Here is an 11,768-nt window from a genome sequence, read left to right as displayed (position 1 = left end):
CCCCCCCTCACCCCTCCTTCAGGGCCCCCGGGGGTGGCAGACCTACCTTTTCAATTTCGGGAATGGTTCGCGAGCAGTAGATCAATTTGGTGACATGGGCCGGATGGGCCTTCATGTAAGCCAGAATGAGGGCCAAGAGCGACACGGTCTTGCCCGTACCCGAGGGCATCTCCAGCAAGCAGTGACCACGGGCATCCAGTGCCCGCTTTAGTTCCAGCATGTAGGAAAACTGCTCCGGGTAGATGTAATCATAGGGAAAGTGGACCAACAACCCGCCCACATTCAACTTCATGATGAGGGCCAAATCAAGGGCGATGCCCAATTATTCCCCCTAAATTGGTTCAAGGCTCAAGGCTCCAGAAATCCACGATTCATGCCTGGATAAGGAAAAACCACCGGCCGTAACACTGCACACTTCAATTCACAGTTCAATTCACCAATGAATCAATGAGGCATGTTTTGAAAAGCCAGACCTTAGCCAAACAAAATATAGGGCTTAGAAAATCAGAGCCAAATCTCCAAAATATGAGTCCAATAGGGCTCATAAGATGGCTAAAAGGGCAATTGAAAAATGCTTTCAAATGCTGAAATTGTACCAAGCAGGTCACATTGGTTCATAACATTGACTGGAACAGGATCTTAATTTGTTCATAGTCTTGAGATAAATACCCTACATCGGCCAGTGCATTTCAGCTTGGGTGTTCACACAGAGATGTAACTAATTGACCCATCGCCGTCTTTGAACTCATACAACATGTATGTGCCATGTTAAAAAATGAGTGGGGTAAATCTACCCTTGCCCCTCAGAGCTAGAAAGCCTGAAATATGTGGCCTGAAAATATGCTCGTTTATGTATTCATAAAGTTGATTTGGCAATGCTCAGGTTCTCTTTCTTTTCCACCAAAACCTCTGTTTCTACGTTCATGCTTGTAGTAGCAAATGTGCATGTGGTGTTGGCCTGCTGGCAGATCTAGACAGTGCTCCCAAATGCTGGATATTTCCTCATGGCCAAGTTAGTTTTGATGGCCATGGAGGAAGAAAAATGGCCATGGATGAGGTATTGCGACTTTGAAGCAAGAAAGGCAGATGACGTCCCCATCAAATTTTGAGAGTTCACTCGTACTTTTGAGGCTTAATAGTTCCTTGTCAAGGGATTAAATCAGAGTTCCAATTCATTGATTCATTAAACCAATGGTTTGTGTAGCGTTGCCACTTAATAATCTTTCACAGTTTTACTCATTAACATGCTTCAGAAATGCTGTTGAGCCTAAAAAAGGTGCTTTTGGACGTAATTTTCATAGGCAAGAATTTTTCTATTTTTACCAACTACTTTTTGACACCTTAGAAAAGTTTTTTTTGTCTAATACTGCGCTCTGTAGTTCGCTTATTTAGTACCTCTACTTTGAGACTCTAAAGACCTTTAGTGTCCGTGCTCTACTGCATTGAAAAGTACCTCAGTGACCTCTGAAAATTTGTGCTGAAATAATCAGACAGCTGCCTCCAATTCCCCTCCACTTTGGGGCATTCTTCTGGACAAAAGCTACAAAAAATGGGTAACTTATTAAAAAGCTGATCCAATCAATGACTTAGAAAAAGTTTAAAATTGTTTTGGTCAAGATAATTTCCAAGACATAATTGCTTCTGAGTTTTGTTGCTTTTAGTTCCAATAACACATTTTTTTTTAACAATAAGAAAGTAAACTTCAATGGACTAATTCCAAAAGATGGGGTGTAATGGAATGTTCATGACTATGGTGTGATTGCTTCTGAGCCACTCAGTGACAGCAATGCCCACCTTCAAAAAGCCCACAATTTTATTCATCAATCCTTACTGAGCCCAAATCCATCGGCAAATGGGACATTGAAGCTAGGAAAATGGGTAGACGTCGCCATACTTTTGAGGGAGGTTGTTGCCTCATTTTCAGTACAATAAACTTAATTAAAAATATAACAATACAAATACCTTTTGCAGGCCTTAGTCAAACGATTGTGACTACTAAGAGCAAAAAAGCGTGTTTGGTCTCAAAGTTGAAGTCAATGTATGCAAATGAGTAAACCGTTCGGCACTTTCCCGAACAAAAATATAGTAAAAAGGATAAAAGACTTGGGTTTGTAATACAATCTTTTAACAAACAATACTCGAGCTCAACAACTGCTTTGGACTCAGCATACAGTAATAGATCCCAAGGAAGCAATGAGTATTCTTATTTTCGGCACTTTTTGGCTAAGAGTAGAGCAAATTTACAAACATTGGATTAGGACGAAAAATCAAATTCATTTTGTCAATACGTCATTCTTCCTCTAGAAGTCCTATAAAATTATAAATCCCGAAAAAAGATTGCTTTTGGCTCATTGAGAGAAAGAGCAGTAGTAATGTATCAGGGGAGGACGAAAAATCCCTAGGTAAAATTTTGAACTCTGCGGCCCGTTTCTGGGAGAACTTCATGAAAACATGCTGGCAACACTGCATCATCTTGAGCTACAGATTGCCTCATCTCGCTCTGTTAGCGGTTTAAGGATCCACCGATCCATTATTCATCTAATCAAGGGCGATTCCATTGCAGTATGAGTCAAGTCACACCCCTGCCGAGTGGGCCGCAGCCGGGAGTCAAGTATCCGTGCATCGTGGAATACTGCCCCAATTGCTCCATGCCATTTGAGGTAAAGTCCATCCAACATAAAACGCATCCACATAGGCTTAGACTATACTAGAGAACATGGAACATGGAACGTGATCTCTGAATCGATAATGCCAAGAAATAGATGCCAACCAACTGGTGGAGACCCTGTTAGTCAATGCAGCGTCCATGCTTAAACAACATATATGAATCGGCAATGCTAATGTTGATTTTACGGGCCCTGAAATGACTTCAATCAGTTTCGTGTTTGCAGTTCTACTTTGTTAAAACATTAACGTACCAAATGAAACTGAACTCAAAAAAATGTTCTAAAACTTCGATGCAATGGTTACAGGTCAGACTAAGTTACCGCAAACTTCAATAAGGACACCCTCATACCATGACAACTGCATGCAGGGTCAAACTAAAAGGTTGGGATTCAGAGAAGGTACGAAAGGGATCTGATATTGTACGGTTTCAAAAGCATTCATCCACTTTGTCCCAGTCCAGGGGGTAGGGCCTTAACGTGGCTTTTGCGAGCGCCTTCAGGCTCCCGAGAATCCAGGCTAGTTCGAACAATAAAGCTCACCTCTTTTCTTCCTCGGGCTTTTTTTTGTTTTTATATTTGTAGGTTCGTAAGTAAATGTCGGTGTTGATTCAGTAACATCATTTAAGACCGACTTGGACTAGTGTTTGACCAAAATTCCTGATCAACCCTATATTCCAGGGCAAGACAGATCCTCCAACTGAATACTTGGGTCATCGACTATATGAATTTAAAGCTAAATGAGTGACACTTGCCCTTTTTTTTTGTTTTGAATAGCTGCGATTCCATAAGGAAGTCCCAAAAAAATGAAGAAAAAAAAAGTGAATGGAGCAGCCTCATCAGATCAGCCGATCTTTCAAAACATTCATACCCTTAAGCTCTTTGACCCATCATTGCTCATTCATTGCAGTTTTGTGAGTATTACCCAGACTACGAGGGCTGCCGTCAATGGTTGGAAAAGCACATGCCAGAAAAAATTTGCCACACTCTCGGTGGAGGAAGGAGGCGGGCGGGCGGAGGCGGTGGTGTGGATGATGGGAGTGTCGTGGGCGAGGACGGCAAGAAACGGCAAACGCGTGGCGGAAAAAGCATGATGAAGGCCAAAAAGAAGGAAGCAGCCGTGCAGAAACGCATTATCCTCTCGATCGCACCGCGGGGCAAGAAGAAGGCTGTGACCGTGATTCAAGGCCTAAAAACCTGCGGTAAGGAAAAGGCTGTGTATCTGAGATATGATACGATTGCTTTTATTGCGTTATTTTGGTCATTATTAGGCATCGATTTGAAGGTCGCCTCCAAGTTCTTCGGACAAAAAGTTTGCCTGCGGGTCCTCCATTACCGGCGACGACGAGATCGTCATTCAGGGCGATTTCAAAGACGATCTCTTTGATGTGATTCCTGAAAAATGGCCCGAGGTAAAATTCAAGAGGAGCAGATGTCATTTTTTGAGCTCAATAGGATTTTTTCTCCAAAATGATTTAAAATAATTCGCATCACGGTTTTATATAACATTGACTACAACTCCTTTGTACTAACTATTGCCTTTCTCTTGTAGGTGGACGAAGACCTCATTGACGACATCGGAGAAAAAAAGCGCTCATAGATCAATTCCGCGACCACCCCAGCATGAAACATTGCCCGCATACCCCCTCCCCCCCCCCCCCCCCCCCATTTTTTACGGAATTTCCATGGGTCAATCCTGATTCCCCTCTATGAAATAAACGCAAAAAAGGCAAAAGGCTCGGTCAATCCACAGGTTCTTGATATTGTTTAGTTACAGTTTAATTCGAAACATAAATGTTAAGAACATAACTAGTATTGGTGGGATCAATCTGCTTGTGGGATTGATTTCAAACCAGTGCTACAGAATTTGATCCCTGTTCGAAATTTCCAGGTCAAACCTAGATGACTAAACCAATCGAGCAATACGGCTCTGTTTTATTATTAGTCGGCACAAGCCGATTGATAACATCAATCATGGCTAGGGCAGGCCAAAATTTGTATCCTGTAAATTTTGCGAAACAATGCGTATGCCATTATGTCTTTTACAATTGGCTTGGATCTGCAAATTTTAGCTTTTTCATCCGCAATTTTTACCATTTCTGCACGAATAGATCACGTTTCGTGATTCAGTATATTCAGTATATTTTGTAAATAAGTGCTCGATGTGAAGATACAAAGAAGGCCGCAAATATGATGCGAAATGTTAGCATGAATATTTCATTCAGCCGTCTTGCATAGCTCGGCATTCCATTTTCAATTGTTAGATATATTTTTGTATTTGCGTAACTTATTTCTCCATTGGTTGGTTTGCTGACATAAACCCTTTTGCAATTAAAAAACATTTTTTTTTACGTTATGGCTTCGTGATTTTCTTCAGGCTTAATAGCTTGATCGAGCTAATAAACTTCCATACTTTTTTATCCTTATCAAGGTACTCTTAATTGTTTAGATCTATTTTATGCCAAAAAAACGGCAGATAAAAGTGTCATAATGTGGCAGAGGTTGGGCCAATTCCAAGGGGACCTCAATTTATGTGATAAATCATGGATGGATCTCATCAGGGTGCCAATCGCTCATAGACCCATCCGTCCGTGCCGATATGCGTGATGCTCGGGTCGGGTTTCTCATCCGGAGCCGGGCGTCGAAAGCGAATGCGGTCGTGCAAGCGAGTCGACTGACCTTGCCAAAACTCCATGGACACGGGCGTGACCAAGAACCCGCCCCAAGCCTCGGGTTTGTCCAAAACCTTTGACCCATCCCCAAATTCGGCCTTGAGTTGGGCCTCCCGATTTTCCAGTTCTTGTCTACCGGCAATGACTCGACTCTGATGGCTTACAGCTGCGCCGATTTGCGAGCCCAAAGGCCGCGTGCGGAAGTACTCCGTAGAAGTGGCCTCACTGACCTTGGCCACCGAGCCTTCCACGCGAATCGAGCGTTTCAAAGGCTCCCAATAGAAGGTGAGGGCGGCTTGCGGGTTTTCGCTCAAATCCTTCGCTTTGCGACTCTCGTAATTGGTGTAGAACACGAACCCTTCGGGTCCAAAAGCCTTCAAAAGCACCATACGGGCTGACGGCACCCCCGATTTGGAGGCCGTGGCCAAGCACATGGCATTGGCCTCCTCGATTGCCGAACAGGCCTTGGCTTGGTCGAACCAGGCCTGAAACTGGCCCCAAGGCTCTTGAGCCACTAAATCTGTCGTGTCAAAAGTGGCGGACTGGTCCAAATAGGGTTTTCGCATGCCCCCGATGTCGATGGACATGGTTCTTTTAGACCAGTGTGAAGCAGAGTAGGTGCTCAACGGAAGGCCAGGATAAAGGGTGCGAATCAATTTGAAAGTAGAGTGTCCCCAGCCAATCATAGCTGAACATGGAGCTGATTGAACATATCCTCCTGATGTCGTCTACGTTCTGATGTGTTTGGTAACTATTCCTGTCGGAGGACCATTCTTATGTGATGTCGCTTTCCTCACTGGCGCCCCCTTTTAAACAATTTTTCCTCTAGACCGACGAAACCAGAGGGTAACACATCACATTTTGAGTGAAAAACAGAAAAGAATGTGTTCATGCGATTAGGCCGGGGGTGCCTTTTTTCTTGAAGACACCATTCAAGATGACTAACGTTTATTCGTAACCATGTCTTTATTCAATGGCCAAGATGGGGGTAGCACTCAAAGCTGTTCAAAAATTGGAATCAAGTTTGATAAAAATGCACAAAAATGCACCAGAAGGGGCAAATAGTGCCATGAAAAATGCAAAAGCATCAAAATATTTTTCGCCCTGTTTTTTTTTTTTATTGAAAAGAATCATGAGTAAAATGATTTAGAAGCACAGTCGTGGAAGCAATAGTGGTTGGCAAAACTAAATAAGAGCATTGAAAAGGGTGCACATCCTCTACATCGGTACTTTATTTTACTAATTCGTTACAGCAGGTCTAATTTCTCACATACTAAACTACACTGAGGGTCGAGACAGAAAAGAGTGATCTAGGTTACTGTTTGTAGCAACCCATAACATTTGTTGTGAAAAAAAATGGATTGAATTTCGAAGGATTTTGTTTCAGTATATAGCCAGGTGTAAGGTTAAATAAGGCATCAAGTAATTTGAGCAAAGATGTCTTCTATTTGATACTTTTGCGATATGATTTTGATTTTGAAGGCTGAAGAGATATACATAAACCATAAAGGTTGTGCAAAAAGAGAGATGGTAATCGAGCAATTCAGGAACAAAGCATCCGAAGCGATAAGAAGCTAAATCACTGAAATGGGCAAAAGAGGAACAATTAGATGGCACATTTTTTTGACACTTTCATTTTTTGGGCCAGGACAAATTGCATTGGCCTGTTCATAGGGAACATCCCATGGTTGCATCCTTTGGTTTCTCGATCGTTTCATGATTTCATTCAGACTTAAGTTTCAAATGATACATGTGGCCTGAGAAGCATGCAAGCATGCGCATGATCCTCTCTCTCTACATTCCTAATGGTCAGCTGTTCTGTCTCCCCCATGAAGATCTGTGATCTCGCTGAGTGTTGTTTGCTGCCATCACAGTTTCTCCGTTCGAGCTCTGAGGAACGTAAGGACCAGGTACGTGTATGTATGCTTGAAGTGTATGGAACTGGATTACAATTTTCCGGTTTGAAGAAGCCAGCTTTCTCGTGGTGCCTGTACTGGTGTTGGTCCTCGAACCCACGAACTTATAACAGGCTCTCTCTCTCTTTCTCTCTCTTTCTCTCGTAGCTTCACAGGCCACATCTCCCACACATACCCGACTGTTTGGTTCGTTCGTCGATCAAGTGTTCAAGATGAAGACGAGTTTGTTGAAGATTGGCGCTGCCAGGTCTTCCATTGGACGATCTCACTCCCTTTGGACCGGACAATCCTGGAGAATGATGGCATCATCCTCAACGGGAGGATTTCGAGTGGAACAAGACACCTTTGGTGAGTACTGGCAACTGAGTTTATAACAGCATGGTCGGTACTAATAGATTACTAATAATGACGGGCAAATTTAGTTGATTCATATCGCCTAATGAGACTGTATTGTAGTTAGAGTATTAAGCATGTAAGAATGAATCTGTAATGTGAAATGTCAGATGGGATTTCGTGGCTAAAAAGAATGTTGCCGAACGATTTTATCCTTGGGCAAGTATTAGTTGTTCAATCTCAAAGTGCAATGGTTATCGCTAATACATTGGATTATCTGGTTCGCTTTCGACAATTAACTGACTATTTGATATGATGGGATGTTACAGGTGATCTCCAGGTGCCCAATGAGAAATATTACGGTGCTCAGACCCTCCGATCCGTGATGAATTTCCCCATCGGTGATCGAGCCTCGGAGCGGATGCCCATGCCGGTCATCAAGGCCTTCGGTGTACTGAAGAAAGCCGCGGCTGAGGTCAACAAGGAGTTTGGATTGGACCCCAAAGTGGCCGATGCCATTTCCCAAGCCGCCGATGAGGTCATCGATGGCAGTCTCTACGAGGATCACTTTCCTTTGGGTAACTTTTTTTATTGATTGATATGATATTGATTGGTATTCTTGCATTTCACGTCCATTTTTTTCCAATTTGATATGATTAAGGGTCGACAAGATAATATTTTGGGGTGAAATTAAGTTTTTAACTATTTTGGTCATTTTGGGGCTAAAACATTATTTCATGAGTTTCAACCATACCTAAAATGACCTAAAATTGAAGATTTTCAGGGAAATTGAAGGATTTTGGTCATGTTTAAAGCCAATTGAGGAGAAATACATGGTGGCTAAAAGAATTTGGGGCAGCGTTTGTCCCCGCTCAGTAATTTGGTTGACATTGAAGCCCAAGCTTTCATTGAGGGGAAGTGAGGAAGAGTTGAGCACATACTGTAACGTGATACACTAACAGTAGAGTCATGCTGCAGATGATCTAATTTTGATCGAAAGGTAACCCTCGCATCGTTTGCCACCAAAACAATGTTTGAAAATGCAAGTGAGAGCTGTTTTGATGACAGAACCAAAACTAAGGGCCTGCTGAAGACCGGCAAGAGGCCCAGAGAAGTGGGTGAGCCTTTTGGTGTCAATCCTCAAACCGTTGGTAAGAGGAAAACTTCATCCAGTAAAAGCAGATCCCTTTAATACTAATACTTGAATATCCAAACAAATAAAAAATGAAGAAAAAATCCCCTTTTTTAAACTTATTTTCTCCAATTCTCCACTTATTTTCCAGTCATCTGGCAGACCGGCTCCGGAACTCAGAGTAATATGAACACCAACGAAGTGATCGCCAATCGGGCCATTGAGATCATGGGTGGAGAATTGGGCTCCAAGAAGCCGGTCCATCCCAACGACCACGTGAACAAGTCTCAAAGCTCCAATGACACTTATCCTACGGCCATGCACATTGCCGTAGCCGTGGAATTGCAAAATGTGCTCGTGCCCGGTCTTCGAAAGCTTCACGATGCCTTGGATGCCAAGGCCCAAGAATACGCGGATATCATCAAGATCGGTCGCACCCACACTCAGGATGCCACGCCCCTCACTTTAGGTCAGGAATTCAGTGGATACGTGACGCAAGTCAAATTTGGTATGACAAATTCTATCTTGGAAGTCCTAAAGGATGCTCATCATCATGATTGCCATTTAATTAGCCATTGACCGTATTGAGGCCACCCTCCCTCGTCTCTATATGCTAGCGGCTGGTGGTACCGCCGTTGGCACTGGTCTGAACACCCGCATCGGATTTGCTGAGAAGGTGGCTGACAAAGTCTCTCAAATCACCGGATTGCCCTTCGTCACCGCTCCGAACAAATTTGAAGCCCTAGCCGCTCACGACTCCATGGTGGAAGTCTCGGGTGCTCTGAATGTGATCGCTTGCTCCATCATGAAGATTGCCAATGATCTTCGTTTCCTGGCTTCTGGTCCCCGGTGCGGTTTGGGCGAGCTCTCGTTGCCCGAAAACGAGCCCGGCAGCTCGATTATGCCCGGCAAGGTCAATCCTACTCAATGTGAAGCCATCACCATGGTGGCTGCTCAAGTGATGGGCAATCACGTGGCCGTGACCGTGGGTGGTTCCAATGGCCATTTTGAATTGAACGTGTTCAAGCCCATGATGGTGGCCAATGTTCTGCGATCCATTCGACTTTTGGGAGATGCATCCGTCGCTTTCACGGACAAGTGTGTGGTAAGAGAGCAAAGTGGTTGAGATGCCCATTAAAAGTTTCGTCGGAAATTTCTGTACATAGTTCAATAATTTGATTATAAGGAACAATTTAAACGATTCCTTGCATGATCTAAGTCCAGTTCAGGGCATTCAGGTCTTATTCTGATCCAAATGCACGTTCCAAGTTCTCCTTGATTTTTGGGGTGTGTTTCCATCTTCACTTGATAAAGCAGAGAGTGAGATTGGATTCAGGAGGTACAAGACATGAGATTAATATTTCATAATGTGATTACAGACTGGCATCGAAGCTAATCGGGATCGAATTGACACGCTTCTGCACGAGTCCTTGATGTTAGTCACGGCTTTAAATCCTCACATTGGTTATGATGCCGCGGCTAAGATCGCCAAGACCGCCCATAAGAACGGTACCACGCTCAAGGAGGAGGCCATCAAATTGGGTTATCTGAACGAGGAACAATTCAAGCAATGGGTCAAGCCTGAGGATATGTTGGGCCCCAAATAATTGGAGCCTTTCTCTAGCCTTTTGCAGAGCATTGTTGGGAAAGAAAATATAACCCGGAAGAAACATACGTGAAGTTAAAAGCTTCATAGCGAAGAAGCGTAAACTTGGCCCTCCATGCTAACGGCCACTCATCGATTACCTGAATAAATATGATATTGTCCACACCTTGTGTCAACCAAACTTTAAGCGCATGACAAGCAACAGTTATTCTTAATGGCACTTTGTGCCCTTAATCAAGTTGCCAAGTTGTGTCATAGAATGTACAGTATCCTTCTAAAAACACGCTTAAAAAAGCCAATGCATTTCTAATACAAATCATATTCCTCAATTTAAGCATACCCAACATCCAGTAAACGTGGTAGTAGAAATCTTAGTATCGAATCAGTTTCATCGAAAGCAGTGCCAGGTTACCATCATAAGTCCGTGTGGCAAGCACACTTGTAGTTCTAGGTCGCACACACGTATACATAATCTCCATTGCAGTAAAGTACAAAACACTTTTGAAACTTATCTAAGGTGCATGGCTGCATTGCCTGAAGCCGCAGAAAGAATTACAATGAGACGCGTTTGCGGAAATACCGCTATCCCTCCCCGTACCCCTACGAAGACGACAATGATCGACGAGCTCAAGGAATGATGGCTTGTGCAGTAGATGGGCAGTCGTTGTTCTTTGGTCTCCTGGCCAGTGAGTCTAAAGTACCCACCAATACCGAGCAGCACTGGAATTGACCAACTTTTTCACATTCGACCCATGCATGTTCAATGCTGAAGTGTGTTGAACCTTCCATGTAGGATAGATACGATCCACATGTTGAATTAGGTAGCGGTGCAAGTATCTCAATTCATCTAGGTATTTAGTTAGCAAGTCTGTGGTTGTTCACGTTCAGTGCTGGAAAAATCAGGCAAGTGTTGAGGATTTAACCGGGAGCAGACAGGTAAAAGGAGGTGTTTCTGTTCAGTCTGAAATAGCGTGTAATTGGACCCGACTTCCATAGTGAATTAAATCGTAAATTCTAATGGAAAAACCTGGGCAGGCCGAAAAAGGGGTAGAAGTTTTAGGAAATTTTCAAAAATTCTTAGGGACCGCAATGGAAATTAATTAAGCAGGCATCTACGAAGATCTTTGAAAACAATCTGCTAGGTACAAACATACTGTAATTTTTTATGTAAGATACATGCAACGAATACCATGGCGAAAAAGTAATGTAACGTACATTGAAGCATGTCATCGTACATTTGATGAAACCTGCACGTGAAACACTAATATGTTGTATACTTTTTTTTAAACCCAAGGAAGCTTATTATAGACAATGAAAAAATAGTTGTGTCTTTGACTACAGTCGAATGACGAATAAAATTAAATAACTTTTCCTTGTCATGATGAACCCAATAACCTATGTAGGCGATAGAGGTAAATGATGCACTTCTCACCTTCCATTTACATG

The 11,768-nt window shown here is 43.0% G+C and overlaps 4 protein-coding genes across 4 annotated transcripts in view; 2 read left to right on the top strand and 2 right to left on the bottom strand.

Annotated features, from left to right (window-relative positions):
* The window catches only part of LOC131887483 (general transcription and DNA repair factor IIH helicase subunit XPD-like), a 3,217-nt gene extending 2,746 nt beyond the window's left edge, over nt 1-471 (bottom strand). Inside the window, exon 1 of the mRNA XM_059236108.1 lies at nt 47-471. Within this exon, the coding sequence (XP_059092091.1) occupies nt 47-292 (246 nt within the window). The 5' untranslated portion in view covers nt 293-471. The remainder of the gene's footprint in view (nt 1-46) is intronic.
* A 1,967-nt stretch (nt 472-2,438) lies between these two features.
* LOC131887494 (density-regulated protein homolog) lies at nt 2,439-4,409 on the top strand. Its single transcript, XM_059236120.1, is given in 5 exon segments — nt 2,439-2,660; nt 3,574-3,865; nt 3,935-3,972; nt 3,974-4,075; nt 4,216-4,409. Coding segments are annotated over 5 exon segments (576 nt in total). The 5' UTR covers nt 2,439-2,564; the 3' UTR covers nt 4,264-4,409.
* On the bottom strand, nt 4,401-6,101 carry LOC131887491 (pyridoxine/pyridoxamine 5'-phosphate oxidase-like). Its single transcript, XM_059236118.1, has one exon. It carries the CDS (start codon nt 6,019-6,021, stop codon nt 5,221-5,223), a length of 801 nt encoding a protein of 266 aa, XP_059092101.1. The 5' UTR covers nt 6,022-6,101; the 3' UTR covers nt 4,401-5,220.
* Nucleotides 6,102-7,133: 1,032 nt separating this feature from the next.
* LOC131887480 (fumarate hydratase, mitochondrial-like) lies at nt 7,134-10,485 on the top strand. The gene is made up of 6 exons (XM_059236106.1): nt 7,134-7,245; nt 7,399-7,599; nt 7,914-8,162; nt 8,868-9,224; nt 9,289-9,821; nt 10,096-10,485. Exons 2-6 carry the CDS (start codon nt 7,464-7,466, stop codon nt 10,321-10,323), a joined length of 1,503 nt encoding a protein of 500 aa, XP_059092089.1. The 5' UTR covers nt 7,134-7,245; nt 7,399-7,463; the 3' UTR covers nt 10,324-10,485.
* Nucleotides 10,486-11,768: the final 1,283 nt, after the last annotated feature.

The sequence above is a fragment of the Tigriopus californicus genome, chromosome 9 (genome assembly GCF_007210705.1).
Source record: "Tigriopus californicus strain San Diego chromosome 9, Tcal_SD_v2.1, whole genome shotgun sequence".
Classification (NCBI taxonomy): domain Eukaryota; kingdom Metazoa; phylum Arthropoda; class Copepoda; order Harpacticoida; family Harpacticidae; genus Tigriopus; species Tigriopus californicus.
This window is presented reverse-complemented; position numbering and strand designations above follow the sequence as displayed.

Bases quoted from the DNA above. Each gene is read 5' to 3' on its own strand.
- LOC131887491 (XM_059236118.1), bottom strand. From the start codon at position 6,021: ATGATTGGCTGGGGACACTCTACTTTCAAATTGATTCGCACCCTTTAT.
- LOC131887480 (XM_059236106.1), top strand. From the start codon at position 7,464: ATGAAGACGAGTTTGTTGAAGATTGGCGCTGCCAGGTCTTCCATTGGA. The intron at 7,600-7,913 runs GTGAGTACTGGC...GGGATGTTACAG, and splicing joins AGTGGAACAAGACACCTTTG to GTGATCTCCAGGTGCCCAAT. The intron at 9,225-9,288 runs GTATGACAAATT...CCATTTAATTAG, and splicing joins CGTGACGCAAGTCAAATTTG to CCATTGACCGTATTGAGGCC.